Source organism: Pholcus phalangioides, unplaced genomic scaffold (assembly GCF_987345545.1).
Source record: "Pholcus phalangioides strain wild (caught in Gottingen) unplaced genomic scaffold, Ppha-v1.0 ptg000015l_1, whole genome shotgun sequence".
Classification (NCBI taxonomy): Eukaryota; Metazoa; Arthropoda; class Arachnida; order Araneae; family Pholcidae; genus Pholcus; species Pholcus phalangioides.
Window position 1 is genome coordinate 23,831,319 of NW_028301608.1, and position 16,222 is coordinate 23,847,540.

Below are 16,222 nucleotides of genomic sequence, written 5' to 3' on the forward strand. Positions count from 1 at the left end.
GATAAGGTTTCCTGAAATGAAAAATCACTCAGAAGAGAATTTATAGACTGATTTATTGATAAATACTGTTTATAATATGCTTAACTTAATTATATTTATTTTTAATTTGTTACATATTTTAATTCCTCAGTGTGGATGGGTTTCTTTGCAACTTTTCTGTACCGATAGAATACTTATCAATAAATATAACTAAATCTAGTTAAACTAGTAAATTAAAAATTTTTTGTTACTAAATCTTTGGATTGAACATGTTTTAGAAATCAATTATTTGTTTGATTCACAAGGGTACCCTGTAATAGGGGTACATCACAAGGGTGGGGGAATTCTTTTTCGGGAATCTTTTACTCAAAAAGAACCCCGATTTCGCCAATAACTTGGATCTCAGGACCCAGGTAAATTAGAGTGCAGTGGCATCTCTGATAAGGTTTTAGAAGATTCACTGCATGCTTTTTTAGAATTAAAAACAAGTAGTTATGCCTGAATAATTTAAATTTATGTATGCAAAAAATAGGAAAAAAACTATCATCTTGATTTTATTAAGCTTTTCTTATTTTGTCAGTCACTCACTATGAATGTCAGATGATTTCGCATTAAATCCATCATTGCTGCTGACTTCAAACATGATGTATGGCTTTTCTGGGATCGTCTCATCTTTGGAGTCATATTTATGAGCACTGTCATTGTTATCGTAGATTGGTGCATTATCATAGGTTGGCGCATCACTGTAGGTTGGAGTGTTCTTATTCTCTACAGTCTTGACATTTTGAGTTCTCTCAAAAATAACCGGAGTCTCAGCTGTAGGCGTTTTAGATACCTGAGTAATAGCTGGAAAGAACAAATTTTGATATTGTAAGTTTTTTTCAATAATTCAAATGTTAGACTTTAAAATATTTAATCCCTAAGAAAGAACAAACCTGGAAACAATTTTTGATACCAGAGTTTACATAAAAGAATACTGAAAGTGCTATATAAATTGATTGGTGGTCCATGGTTTTAACAAGAATATGCTTGTAGAAGACTACGGGTATTGTGCCACTAGGACCATAAGTGCCCTAGGCTACATATTTTGTTAGTGTATAGCAGGGTTGGGTTTTTGACATAAGTGCCAAAAACTGGTTTGAACTGCCAAAAACTAGTTTAACCAATTAAAAACATAAATGGATGCTTTTAGATAATGTTTTCAACACAACAGGTATATAACATCATGAGATACTTTTTTTTTGTATATTATGCTTTATTTTTAAATATTAATTTATTACATAATTAAAACAAAATATTAATCATAATTTGCAATTCTGAATTTTTTGTCATACAAAGAGTCTGGAACAGGTAATATGTAATTTTATGGTTAATTTTATCAAAACTACTGATTAACTATGTTCAATTTACCAAGGCTGGGATTATTATAAAAGTTTATTATTATTTATTATTATCATTATAAAAGTTTGACAAAAGATTTTTCATCACAAAATTTGGAAGAAAAAAAAAACAACCAAGAAGCTGATATGCTTATGAGTTGCCTTTTTCAAGTTTTATAAAAGAATTTTATCAAACTTTCATAGTGTTATCCCAGCCGAAGTGAAATAGAACTGTTTATTCAAAATATGTGTGATAGGGGATTAGGGTTAGGTTTTCGACTTCAGAAACTAACTCAGTATTAAAAGTCAAAAACTTATTGTCAATGTTGTCAAATAGTTTTTTTTAACTTAATAGACATGTTAAAAAAAATACTTTTATGTAGATTAAAGTGTTTACATTTTGAATTATACAATTACGGAGTATAAAATATCTATTTTGATATTTTACAAATTTTCTGATTTATGAAAAATTTTATTCCATATTAATAATTCTTGTGCAGCATCTGTTAATACACTAATTAAACTCATTTATTTTCATCTAAAAAATTCTTAGCTTAAGTTGTATATATCCAGAGTTTTAAAGAGCATTTTCAATCAAAGCAGAGCTGGCAGGACTTGATATCCAAAGCATTTTTTTGCACCTTTAGATGCAGCTCCAATTGGAAAAACCATTGCATTATAAATGCTATCAGACCAGACTTGACCAGGGCTGTCCCTTCCGGGATATATACTCTTTACCCATGTGGGTTGGGTTATACATTATTAATGCTAGTAAATATACCATTTCATAGTCAAACTTAGCTATCCTCACTTTTGCATTAAGAAGTTATAGGAGCTTCTTAAGCATCATATATAATCAACACTGGCAAATTAAAGGACATTTTGGTCTTACTATTTAGTATTTTGATTGTAGATATATTTTAATGCACAATAAGGGATATTTTTTTGAGTATCAGTGATTATCTAGATAACTTAATAACAGAAATAAATATTACATATATGGAGTAAAAGAACTTTTTAAACGCCTATCTGTTATAAAAAGAGATGATGTTTATATCAAAACACAAATAAAAAACAGTTGAAGAAATTTTGGTACGTGGTCAATGGTCATGAATTATCTTGAATCGAAGAATATCAAATCATTTCATAGTTTTCCCTTCAGCTTCTATATTATGTTTTATTCAAATTGTATATTTTGCAAGAAAAAATACATATACAGTCAAACCCATTTATAATGAAGTCAGGGAAAAACATCAAAAACATTTGTTATATTTGTACCCTCTCGGTAGGAATAGATAGTCAATACAAAATTCCCAGGAAATGAAGAAACTTTGTTATATTCGAAAATTTGTAATATCTGTGTTTGTTATAAGTGAGTCTGACTGTATATTGTCAATATAATTCTGTAGCGAGCAAAAAATTACTTTAGAATCATATTACTATTTATTCATTGCATGACAAATTACTTTAAATATTATGTGCAATCAATGTGTGTATTTTCAACGTGTATTTTTTATATTGAAAAGCAATATTTAGGTTTTTGACATGACAATTTAAACCATGGTTTAAACCAGTGATTTCCAACGTGGGCGGTAACGCCCCCTGGGGGCAATGGAATGTTCTGGGGGGTAGAAGCTACGGGTATAATATTCTATGGATTAGATTGCGTTTTTGGGGGGGGGCGTGATGGGAGAAAAAAGTTTCTGAAGGGGGAGATGGGACAAAAAAAGTTGGGAACTATGGTTTAAACAGTCAAATGCTGTCATGCATAAAAATCCTGCCAACCCTGGCTATATATTAAAGTTGGTGTATAGTTAGGAGTATAACACCATATTTAATGACACAGCATGGTTAAAGGATTAGAGACCAAAATGGATTCGTTAAATTCAAGATTTTAACCAATCTGTGCCGATCTGTAATTTAAATCCTTTAACCTGCGATTGCAGTTAAACTCTGTTGGTGAATATGGCTGTAATATGATAGCACATACCTTGCAGTTGAGGTTGCACCTCAGTGATAGTATTTGGGGGAGGCTGCACATTTTCTGCTACAGTAGCGGTAGTACCAGGAACAAACTGGAAGTTGGAAGCTGGGACAGCACTGATTTTGAGTTGAAGGCAATCTTGGCGTTGACCTTGAAGTTGTGAGCCTACAAGTAAACCATTCCTCATTTGTCTATCTTTTAGTTTCTGAGCTTTCCTTGCTGCCACTTTTCGGGTATGAGCAAAGCGAACCTTTTTTCCTGGAGCCTCAACAGAAGTGTTGGTAGCTGGAGGAATTTCTTCTCCTTTTTTTTTTGGCCATTGTGATCTCAGACTCAACATCTGTTGCGCTGCTTTAGTTAAAATATCAACTAGATTTTTTGCTGGAGATTGCCTGGCGGAAGAAGGGCTCTCCCTCTTTGGACTCTCAGGCATAGCTGATGGAGTGAGCGAGCGTTTGGGTACTTCATCGGAAAGTTTGTAGCCAACCTGAGTTATAGGTGAACCCTGTTCATCGCTCAAATTTGAGTTTCTACTGATTTCATGAAGTTTTTGGGGTGTTTCTAAAGGAGAAACATACCCTGTATTGCCACTGTTCATAAAATTAATTGAATTTTCATCTAATGGCTTACAAGTAAGAACTAAATCATCACATTTAGAATTCAACACTTCTGCAGGGGGATATGTATCGATACCTGATGTCTGATGAGTTGCTTCTGCTACCTGATAAGATTCTGGAAGAAAAGTGGGTGTTGGGTAACATTCTGACTGATCGGCTTTGACCTGCACTGGTATCATCAGACCTGTCTGATTATATGGCACTGGAACTGCATTCATAGTTGGATTCTCAACATATACAACTTGGTTTTGAATATCTTGTACAGGAACTTGTTGAGGGAGAATCACAGCATTCATGGAACTAGAACTTTGGAAGTTAATATGTTGCATGTCAAATGACGAGAACTGTACAGGAGATGCTTGTTGAAATTGAACAGGTGTTTGTAATAGATGATGCTGATTGAAAGTCAAGTTTTGTTGGGGAAGCATTGGTGATGGTGCTAAATGAATGTCTGATACGATGGTATTAGGTACATTTAGGGAAAACTGAACAGTCTGACTATTAGTAATTGTAATCGATCCTAAGTAAAGCTCTTGATTTTGGCCTACATCAATATGCTGGGGTATCACAGGTGTTGAAGCTACATGTATGCTATCAATAGGAGGAACAGTCTGTGTAATAATATCTGGTTTCTGTGGAATTATTAGTGTTCCTCCTGGGACTTGCACAACTTCGGCAGGAGCACAGTTATTGTACATGCTGTTTGTATAAGGCATATTTACATTTTCAACTAAGTTCTGATTTAAAACAGGTATTGATGGAATTTCAATACTACTACAAGTATCCACTGGTAGTGGCTGAAACTCATTTATGGTGGGATTAGGGTGAAATTGATCAAATTGCATTCGAGGAAGAATATGTTTTGGCTGGGTTTTCTGCCCCAATACTTGCTGTCTAAAAGGACCAGCTATGGAATAGGTCTTTTTTGGACGATTTTGTTGCACAAATATTGGTTGTCTATGATCCCTGAACTTAGAAAATTTCATCTCTGGGCCACAAGAATCACATTTGGAGGGAGGAAAACTACTGACCGATGCATTCAGCTGTTGAGGTATTTGATGTGTGGCTTCTGATTCACTGGCTGAGTTATAGATTACTTGAGGTTGGATATTGGTTTGCAAATCATTTTTATATGTAGCTGATGCTAAAAAACCATTAAGATGTTCAACTGGCTCACTTGGTAATTCAATGGAATTCAAAATCTCCTGTTTCTCATGTGATGCACCTGAAAACTTTGAATTAGTTTTGATAGATTCTGCTTGAGCACAGGATTTTTGAGAACTCTCATCGGCATCATCTTCTTCACAACTAGAAGAGTCAATTTCAAAATCACATTGTTCAATGTGCTTTTGATAGCTCTCTTTAGTTCTATAAGATCTTTTACATTTAGCACACTTGGACACGCAGATATCTAGAATAGGAATGCCTGGAGCTTTTGTTGCAGTACAAGGGTCTTTGACTATGTTCTTTTCCATGAAGCCATTAATAATTTTTGAACATCCATTTTTATTTTGCATGTATGCTAAAACTTTGTCTATGACAGTCGATGTGCAGCCATTCAACTTCAATGAAGTTTTGGATGTATCAGGGTATTTCCCATTTGGAACAGAGCCATTATAGTTTACTGAATTAGGTAATTTGTTTTGATGCCTGTCAGAAACTTCACTAGAATTTTGAGAACTATGGCACATTTTACCATTTTTAGAAACAGAAGTGATATCTTGGTCTTCATCAGTTCTTTTTATTTCATACACTGGTAATACAGTTTGGGAGATTGGTTGAACAGGTATCACTTCATCAACTGAAGAAAGTTTTCTTTTGGTACCGTATGATTTAGTTTCTTGTAGTATTTTCATGATGTTATCAATGATTTCTTCATTATCATTTTTCTTTGACAAAGCAAGAAGTAATTCCTTCCTGGCTTTTTCATTGTCACACAAAGCCCGTATTAACTGTACAAATTTGAAATCCTTTGTTTCAGATAATTCTTTCGTATTTTTTTGTGAAATTTCACTTTTTTCATGATTATGTTGTCTAGCATTGCAAACACAAACAACTTTTCCACTTCCATTAAATTTAAGCTTTTCTGTCAAGCAACGATGGCAGTTGTTATCATTTGAAGCTTCCTTTAATGCAGAGAATACAATATTAGCATTTTCATCCATAAACCCTGTTTGATTATTTGTTACATCACGGTCTAATTCCACTCCCAGGGAATGACCATCTTTACCAGAAGCTAAAGGCAGAACAGACTTTTCCATATCTATATCTGAATGGGGTATTTCATTTTCATATACTTCATTCGTGTGATTTGTGTTCCTTGAGATTTTAGTTACCATATCCGAAGATTTCATACTGGAAATAAAAACTGAGGATTTCTCTGAAAAATTTTCAGAATCAGATGTTTTATTTTGCATTCTTGGAGAAGGTAGTTCCATAGCTTCTTTTATAACAGATCTAGATTCATTAACAGTGCTTGAAAGTGATTTTGATGGAGATGGCGCACTAGATTCAAATTTTTCATTTTGCTGCATTGGTGTCATTGGATCACATTTATTTCCTGAAACATGAACAGGTTGATTGTGTTCTATAGTGTAATTAGGCAACAGCTCTTCTTTTACTACTTCAGTTTTGGGTAGCACCTCAAAAGTCTTGAAAGTGTACAAAACTCTCTGTCGGGGATTCTTTATGCTCCAAAACATTCGGGTACATCTATTAACATAAAAAAGATATAAAAACAAAATAATTATAAACAATTAAATAGGGACAAACTCAAATTTAATAGGCATTTTTTGAATAGTTATAGTTTAAATACCATTGCCACAAAAACCTTATTCAGCAACACATGCTTTATTTATTTGAAAGGAAATAAAACTTTTTAAGTCCTAAAAATATCAAAAATACAGTAATTTCTCACACCTATATGTTTCTCTTAGTTATGAACAATTTTCTGCATTCACACTCAAAATTATAGGTAAATACTGCTATTCACTTACACGCCTCTTTCACTCATGAATCTTATTTTTTTTTTTGTTCCCTTGCACTGGCCCATAACTGAAATTGTTGTCCAATTTTTTCTATTTTTTTTTTTAATTTTAAATGTTGAAATTAGATCTATTTCAACCACTTCATAAGCTAAGAATGACTGAAACATACTTGTACAGAGATATATACCATGGCAAACAAAGAAAATTCACACTGGAATCGCATTCATTAGTCAAAACACAATTTCTTATAGGTTTCTATAGAAAATCATTTTATTCATTCTCAGTGTGACCCAAAACTTTTATTTTACATGAAATGGCTGAAAATCTTTCTGGAAGAGAGTAGAGATATATCTGGGAGTTCATTCAGATCATTTGGGCTTGCGTAACAGTAATTCTGATGATGACAGGAGTGAAAATTCAACTCACAACGTAGGTGTGTTATGTCAGTGCAGTGCATGAAAACCAACCGAAAAAAAATAATGGATGCTTGGCAACATTTTGAGCTCCCTTGGCTTCACACCCATTCACTTCCGCTTGCTGCATCACAGTGGAAAGAGCATGTGCCAACTAAATCTTCTTAAATTTTGTATGTATAAATTTATTTTTATTTTAATAAATAGCATATCTGTCTGTCTCTCACACAATTTCTAAAGGACCCCCCCCCCCATCATCATCACAACTTTAGCAAGTAAATCTACATCCAAAGAAAATTTTGACTGCCAAATCCAGCCAATTTGCAGTATTTTTACCTTGTCATTAGCCAAGGTAGAAATACTGCAAAAAAATGTTCATTAGCTGAGATATCACAGTAATTGCTACTTAGTTCAGTATTTTTTCTGCTAGCCACTATACATTACTGTAATATATACATATACTCAAGCAATACACTTCATTCATAGTTCGAAAAATTGATGGCAGCACTATACAAGATAAGCATCACACAGAAACAAACTTCATGTTAGATTCACAACACATACACACATATTTTCCTACATGTGGCCCAGGTCTTCTTTGACCACCTGCTACAATCTTTTCATTGAGACAAAGCAGCGGGCCATAACTGGTTAGGAGGGGGCCACTATAAGCAGTAGCTTATTGTTACATTATAATGCGCCTTTGTATAATTTGTGCCTTTTATTAAATCATTGCTAAAAATTTAATTAACAGTACAACTAACATGAATTTGCCAGTTAATAACACACTTTGAGTGCATCATGTTTGTCTTTAAATTCCAGTAATATAATAAAGGGTAAATATATTATTTAACTTAAGTTATCCAAGAATGTCAACAATGAATCCTGAGCATGATTTAAACTTCTGATATTTTGGCAAATTCATTTATAAAATAATATGTATATAAATTTTATGAAAGATCATAATTTAGATTATAATGCCCCTAGCTATACAATTTGTAATTTGTTTTTGCAAGGCAATAGCAGCAAATTCCTGCAGCAATGGACACATTTCAAGGTCTATATTAGAGCATTTATACTGAATATAATTTTTTTTGTTAAAGAATAAAACTCACTTGAACCCGGTAGGAATAAGCTGAAGAGAATTGTCAGATGCTGAGGTTAGCACGCCCAATTTTTCTATAAAAAGGGAACCTGAAAATGACAGAAAGAGCCCAAAACATTTACCACACATTATGCTTTGAATAAAAATATGCACATAAAAATATCTATATTAAGCTGACAGAGTGCATTAATTACAAAATGGTGTAGATAGAATTTGAAAAAAATATATACATACACATATAAAATTCTTTTTATTAGTGGTATCATGAAATGCCCCATAAAGCTGTATCAGATACACAGGAGCTAGCAGATTAGGTTCTAGCTGATTCCAAACAGTTATGAATAACCATGGGCCAACTAGAATTTGATTCAGTACAATGGGAACTGCACATCTGCCAACTGATCAACTGAGTACAAGGTAGCCTTGATTGATTGAAATTTATTATAAAGATTTTATTTTAGCTTCTTAGAAAAATTATGCATACCAATATGATCATTATTACATTTTTGTGCATATTTTTTTTGTCAGAAAAGCTATAAATTTTGTGATTTTTTTTTTCAAAATAACATTACACCATCATTTACATATGTGGATACCAAATTCAGCATACACTTCCCCTGCTCTTCATTAAAAAAGTGTGTTGGAGGCATAGGCGAATACAAGGTGGGGCGAACATCAAAGGTGGACTATCACTCCCAACCCTAATAACTGTAAACACGCACAGTGATCCCATCCACCCCATTCAAAGAACTTGTTTGCATATAACCTTACAGTTCGTAATCTTTTATCTAAATTACTTTAAACTTCTTGGATTTCTTTGAAACAAAGGTAAGCTTGTAACACATTCTTAACCGTTTAAAGGCCGAACTATGAACAGTCACTTATTGTTTTGAAATTTGGAATTGAAGGTCCTTTTGCATGCCTATACATAGATAAACTTTGCAATTTAAAGAAAAAAATTTTTCTTTGTTTTTCACGATGTTCCATAAATGGAACATTGGCACTTGGGGGAAGGTGAAAGCGGAAACTGGTATAGCCTATATTCTCACGATTATTTATTTCTGGAGTACAGTTATCACACAAAAATTTCTATTTTCTACTACAAATTTGCAACACATACTGGTTTTTTTTAACATAACAATGTGTGTGTGTGTGTGTGAGTGCAGAAAATTCAAATTTTTTTCTAATGTCTGTGATAAAAGAACGAAAACATATACACTCATTGCCATAAAAATTTGTGCACCCAGAAGAAGTCGTCAAAATGGAACGAAATTTTACACATGTAAGTACTACGTTGATATAAGTAAGTGATTAGAAAATCCAAGAAAAAGGATCATTTATTGCAGAAAAAAGTACAGATGAACAGAAGTTTTAGTACTCTGTTGAACCCCCTCTAGCGCGAATGCACAATGCGATACAAGCGGGCATTGAGGCATACAAGTTCTGCATGATGTCCTGAGACATCTCGTTCCACAGTTGCTGTAAATGCGCCTCTAGTTTGACCAACCTCGTAGGGTGTCCAACTTGCCGTCCCAAATGATCCCAGATATGCTCGATTGGTGACAAATCTGGGGATAGAGCAGGTCAGGGAAGGGTGGTAATGTGGCAGAGGCAGTCTTGTGACATCCTTGCTGTATGTGGCCTAGCATTGTCTTGTTGAAAAATGGCTCCTGGGAGCCCTGCCATGAGTGGCAACACATGTGGCTGAAGGATGTTATGGATGTACCGCTGGGCTGTCATTGTGCCATGGATCAATATTAGGGGTGAACGTGTATCTTAAGCAATAGCACCACATACCATGACACCAGCTGTGGGAGCGGTGTGTTGCTGTAAAGCGAAGGCAGGATTGAAGAGGTCACCATGGGGCCTCCACACACGAACACAATTGTCATCACTGCTCAAGTTGAATCTCGATTCGTCGCTGAAGACGACCTGGTTCCATTCCGTTGCAGTCCAATCCCGTCGTGCTCGACACCACTCCAAACAGAGGTGTTGGTGGGTAGGTGTCATTGGCAGCACACGTAATGGGCGCCGCGATACCAGATGTCCTTCAGCCAGGTGCCTTGCGATGGTTCGGGAAGACACAGGGGGCCCGCAGTGAAGCTGCTGCCTGTGTCTGGATAGCAGCCAATGAGGCAGTTGGCTCTACACGTGCGTTTCGGATGATGTGACAGTCTTCTCGACGCCTGGTCTGTCGAAGGCGTCCTGAACCTGGGCGCCGTGTAAATGACGTCTCTTCTGTCCACTGGTCACAATAAAATCAGAACGGCCTAGTTGACGAGCTACTCTCGCCGAGCTGACCACCCAGCTTCCATCATCCCGATGATTCTTCCCCTATCGAACTCTGACAACTGCTCATATGGTCTTCGACGGCGGCGTAACAGCATGTCTACCTCAGAATTTCCTTTGCAAACGATTAAATACACTCCAGCCAGCTCTGCTTACCTGTTTTATACTCCAAGGAAAACGAAGTTCAACGCCCTCTAGTGGCATTATGCAATGCGCAATCATGCTGCATTTCGAATCATTTGCATATCTGCCCGACATGTACCTTCAGGCCAACTTTCGTTTCGATCCCACAATTATTTCTTGGCGCGCAAATTTTTATGGCAATGAGTGTATATTTGATGGACCTATTTGTCCCATTGGTAGCATTTATACAGTTTTTTTTTTTGGCAAACTGCACACCGTCCTCATGTCGCAGACACAATATAATGGTCATCAAACCTAATTAACACCCCATCCTCGTTGCTGCAAAATTACCTAGCATTTCACATACATCAATTGAAACTGTTGATACCAGATCATTTTCAACAATATCAGCTTCATCCGTGATGTTCCCATTTTCATTAGCATGTAATTGGCATATATCTACATCCTCTAATTCGGAATCTCTAATGTGAGATATCTTTTTGATATGGTAACACTCAGCTGAGCACAACAAGACTATCTAAGATTGTCAAACTCGGTTTGATTAGTCTGCAGTTTGCTAAAACTTACATTTCTAAGAATGCAAGAATAAAAACGTACTCACCCAATATAAACAATCCTCCCCAGAAAGCACATTCCTATGTGTCATATTACCCAGAATTAGCCCCTAGACACATGTCGAATGATGACAACACCCTGGGGTTCCAACTGGAAAGTCGAAGCAGCGCACTGCACATTAGATATCCCTAGAATCCCACTCTCTTGAAAGACCAATGTTCCACAAATGGAACATGTATTTTTGAACGCGCGTAGCTTTTTAATGTTTAACAGTACAAAGAAAATATTTGATTTACTTTGATTGATATATTAAGTGGTATAGAAACACACACACCAATTTTCAATTTACTTCAAAATTGAAATTTTGGCAAATTTTAATTGAAATGGGGAAAAATGCCCAAAAAATGTCAAATTTCAAAAATGGCAAAAATGTTTATATCAATCTGAAGTTTCCGAATTAATTTCAAAAAATACTTCAAACTCTCGTCTATAAACGTTAAAAAACTGGAAATGTTTGAATTAATTTTTATCTGATATTTTTGTAAATAAAAACTATGTTCCATTAATGGAATATTGGCCTTTAAACGGTTAAGGACATGACGGGAATGCAAATTTATTATAAGAAAGACTAGGCCTATCGATTTTTTTAAAAATAATAGAGATTCAATTTTTATACTAATAAAAATTGATTTTAAAATTACAATACACTATTGTCATTTTAATTTGTAGCAAAACTGCATTTTTTAATTTTAAATAAAATCCTATAGGACTAATTAAATTTGAATAATAATACTCACCACTAACTACATTGTACATTTCAGAAGCAAAACCAGTTTGCCAGGAGTCCTTCACCCATTTTGGTGAAATATTTTCAAGGTTTATAAATGAGCAATGGTTTATGCTGAATTCATTTTCTTTCAAAATCTGTAGATTAACAATGTATTTTTTAGATGCACAGCTGATTAATCATATATAAAATGAATTTTTAACTATATATAACTACAATTTTATAAAAATCAATAAAGTAGGAATGTAAAAATAATCCTCTAAAATTTCAGGAATGCTTGATGGGGAGAGAAACAGATTTTCCAGTATCAACGTGAATAACATGAAAGTACGATATACGAAAGCCTGGATAATCAAGCAGAGATCAAGATGTAGTTCGGAAAGAAACTTCACATTCCTCTGTGGGGAATCGAACCACCAATCTCTCACTATACGGGCGAGTGTTCTAACCATTGAACTACAGAGGACAGACATTTTCCTTCCTTGGAGCATATGTATGAATGTTGAATGGGATTGCGCATGGACAGCCTTTTAGCTCAGCTAATAGCTCTTACGACGTTAGCCCCCAGATGACGACATATAGAGAGAAACTATGTTGCCACCTAGGGGCTAACATCGTAAGAGCTATTAGCTGAGCTAAGAGGCTGTCCATGCACAGTCCCGTTCAACATTCATACGTATGCTCCAAGGAAGGAAAATGTCTGTCCTCTGTAGTTCAATGGTTAGAACACTCACCTGGACAGTGAGAGATTGGTGGTTCGATCCTACAGAAGAATGTGAATTTTCTTTCCGAACTACATCTCGATCTACGTTTGGTGTTATCCAGGCTTTTGTACTTCATATGAACAGTCGAGAGTGACATCATTTATCTCTATAAACATAAAAGTAGTTCATGCATACCCTGTCATCAGAACTAGTTTTGTGCTCCAAACAGAAAACTTTTTTGTCAGCTTGAAAGATTGCTTTAGCTTCCCTTGCACAGTAATAATGGTAATTGGCAGGGCATCCACGGACACAGCATCCAACTGTAGCCCCAAAAAGGCTACAAAACTCACAACGCTAAAAATAAAACATATGAATTAATGAATTAAATTGAAATGACATTAAGCATCAAAGCATACACAAGATATATACATTTTTTAGCACTTATTCATTTGGATAATCCACACTCTCAGAGGTGCTTTCTGTAAAATGGAATTATATTTTTAAACATATTTATGAAAATACTTTTATATTTTGTTTATTCCTCTCTATTGAATTATTTTGATGTGAAAAGAAATTTTATGGACTGAATTTTTTTTATTGACCCATAAATAAGCAGCTTAAGATCCATTTAATCATAGCCCAAGTGAGGTTTTTCACCTCCTTCTCCCTCCCATGAAGAAAATAGATTGCATAATGTTTAGACATTCAAAAAACCTCAATTTGAGATAAGTTTTAAGCTATTTTACATTTTGTTTGTCTAGTACCATAAAAATGCCGCAGTGGTGAAAAATTCTAATAACACAAACCCAATTACAGGAGTAAGTATTGCAAGAGCAGTTACAAGTTATAGATGAGTAAAGATGTTTCACACTCCAGGCTCCAATTAAAAAAAATTGAATATTGTGAAAAATTCACTAAGTGATTTCGAAATCATTTCAAATTTTGCTGAAATTAAGATGTTCACAATTTTCAAACTATATGAACCAATTCTGCATGCTGTGAAATCACACATGTGAAATCAAAACCTTACAAATTAAATTGAAATTTCGAAAGAGAGAGTTACAAAATTATATTAAGTTTGTACCATGCTTAAAAAAAAGTCACTCTAAATAGAAACAATATCATCCCCTCATGCTAGAAGCATGAATGTTCTAATTTTCACTTATTTTATTAGCTGGTTGGATACCTTATTTTGGTACATAAGTTTTTCCTGAAAGACGAATGTGTATCACTACTAAAACACATATTACAAAACACATTTTAGGAAAATAACTAAATAACTTTCATAGAGTAACATGGATAGAGTAAAAATTCAACTGTCATTTCCCATGTTCTTTTTTCCCCAAGAACATTGCACATTTATGCTTCTAGCATGGGGGGGGGGGATGATATATAAATATCAAATATTTTGGGGCATTTAAAATTTGTTATGGGCATCATTTCCTGTCATCTCGTTGGGTATTTAGCTTGCTGTGGCCTTGTATCTAACCTTGGCTCTAATAACATCTCATAATGGGTTCTGCATGTTATCAATCAGTTTCTTAAAGTAATTTTTACAGATACTTGCCTGGATTTTTTATGTTTTGCACAAAAGCATACCTGGTTTTGAAAAATGATTGCATTTGATCCAAAAAAAAAAAATTCTCATTACAAATTTTTAAACTTTACTGTTGATCTTTCGAACTTAGTGGTTCAAATGTTATGCAAATCATGAAATGTATCCATAAAAATAATGAAAAATACTAATTTACCATCTGTTTTCCTCTGGAGATAGCAGGAAACACATTTTGCAAAGACCCATCAGATTTTTGAAAGACTTCAGCTGACCACAAAGCACAATTCACATGTATCCAATCATCTTGACCGCAGTACAAAAGACGACCCCGTTTCTGTACAAAAATAAGACAAATTTCGTTAATACACAATGATACTCATTAGTTTGCATAAAATCACCTGATTAAGAGTAATACACTATTACTCTTAATTTAGAACCTTAATTTAGAATTTTACTATCCAGAGTACATATATACACACACACAAAATAAATAAAATCTTCACTTTTTCATAAGTTTATATTTTTAACTAAAATTTAAAAAAAAATTAAACAAGATTTCAATGACATTTGGAATTTTTTTAAATTTGAATTAAATTCAAAGTTTAAGCAAATCTTATAAATTTTAATTAACTCAAATCCAAGCAATTTTTTTTCCATTTCAATTTCAAATTTATTTTACAAATTGTGCGAATACATGTTATATGATAAAAAAAATGGCAACCAAGGAGACAATGTCCCATACTGGTTGTTAAAATGAATAGGTTTATAAAATACAGTACAATGATATTATTTTCAGATATATGGTGGAAAAAAATACAAAAGAGAAAGATAGTAGTTACAATAAAAATACAATGAAAAACAAAAAATAAATAAAATGTTAAAAATTATAATATAAATAATAAAAGATATTCTCATGCAACAGTGAAGGTGCTGTAAAAATTACAGCACTGAATATTACATACGAATAGTATCAACATGAATAAATAAATAAAAATAATAAAAACATGTTAATGATATACATGATAAATATGGAGCCAGCACATGAATTCGTACAGTATTATGGGAGGTGATTTAAAATATGATTTAATTGAGAATAATGTTAGAGGATGAAATCAGAAATGGGAATCAATGTTAGGGAGTTCGAGCAGATAAAGTTTGAGGTGTTTTTTAAAGGAAGTAAATGCAGTAGTGTCAGTGATTTCTCTGGGTAGAATATTATGGAATTTGGGAATCAGAAAGCTGAATTGCTTTTTAAGAATATTTTTATGAAATAATGGCAGTGAGCAGATGGCATTTAGACGAGCAGAAGTACGTGATACGTTAAGAGGTAAAGAAGTATTGGTGTTTTTTATTACTAATAAGGATTTATAAAAATAGAGGTAACACACTGGGAGAATTCTTATTCGATGAAATTGATCAAGCAGAAGGGTAACAATTATTAGTGATGCATCTGTTGGTTTTTTTTTTGGAGAGAAACAATAGACTTAATATTGGTCAGATAATCTACCCCCAAACTGAGAGACCATACATTAAATATGAATGAAACATTGAATAATAGAGTGTTATGAGAAAGTGGCTATTAATGTATGATTTTAGATGATACAGCTTATATAAAATAAAACTGAGTCTGATTTTGAAGGTATTTAATATGTGAATTCCATTTCAAATTTTGGTCAATATGAATGCCAAGGTATTTCATGAATGTTACTTATTCAAGACAGTGG

General features: G+C 33.9%; 1 protein-coding gene across 2 annotated transcripts in view; it reads right to left on the minus strand.

Moving 5' to 3' along the window:
* Positions 1 to 16,222, minus strand: part of trx (histone lysine N-methyltransferase trithorax) — a 115,857-nt gene that overhangs the window by 26,213 nt on the left and 73,422 nt on the right. For both annotated transcript variants that reach the window (XM_089243200.1, XM_089243199.1), the window contains 6 exons: positions 14,695 to 14,832; positions 13,139 to 13,297; positions 12,250 to 12,376; positions 8,475 to 8,553; positions 3,349 to 6,671; positions 568 to 825 (listed from right to left, as the gene is read on the minus strand). In XM_089243200.1, coding sequence (XP_089099326.1) covers positions 568 to 825; positions 3,349 to 6,671; positions 8,475 to 8,553; positions 12,250 to 12,376; positions 13,139 to 13,297; positions 14,695 to 14,832 — 4,084 coding nt within the window. The remainder of the gene's footprint in view (positions 1 to 567; positions 826 to 3,348; positions 6,672 to 8,474; positions 8,554 to 12,249; positions 12,377 to 13,138; positions 13,298 to 14,694; positions 14,833 to 16,222) is intronic.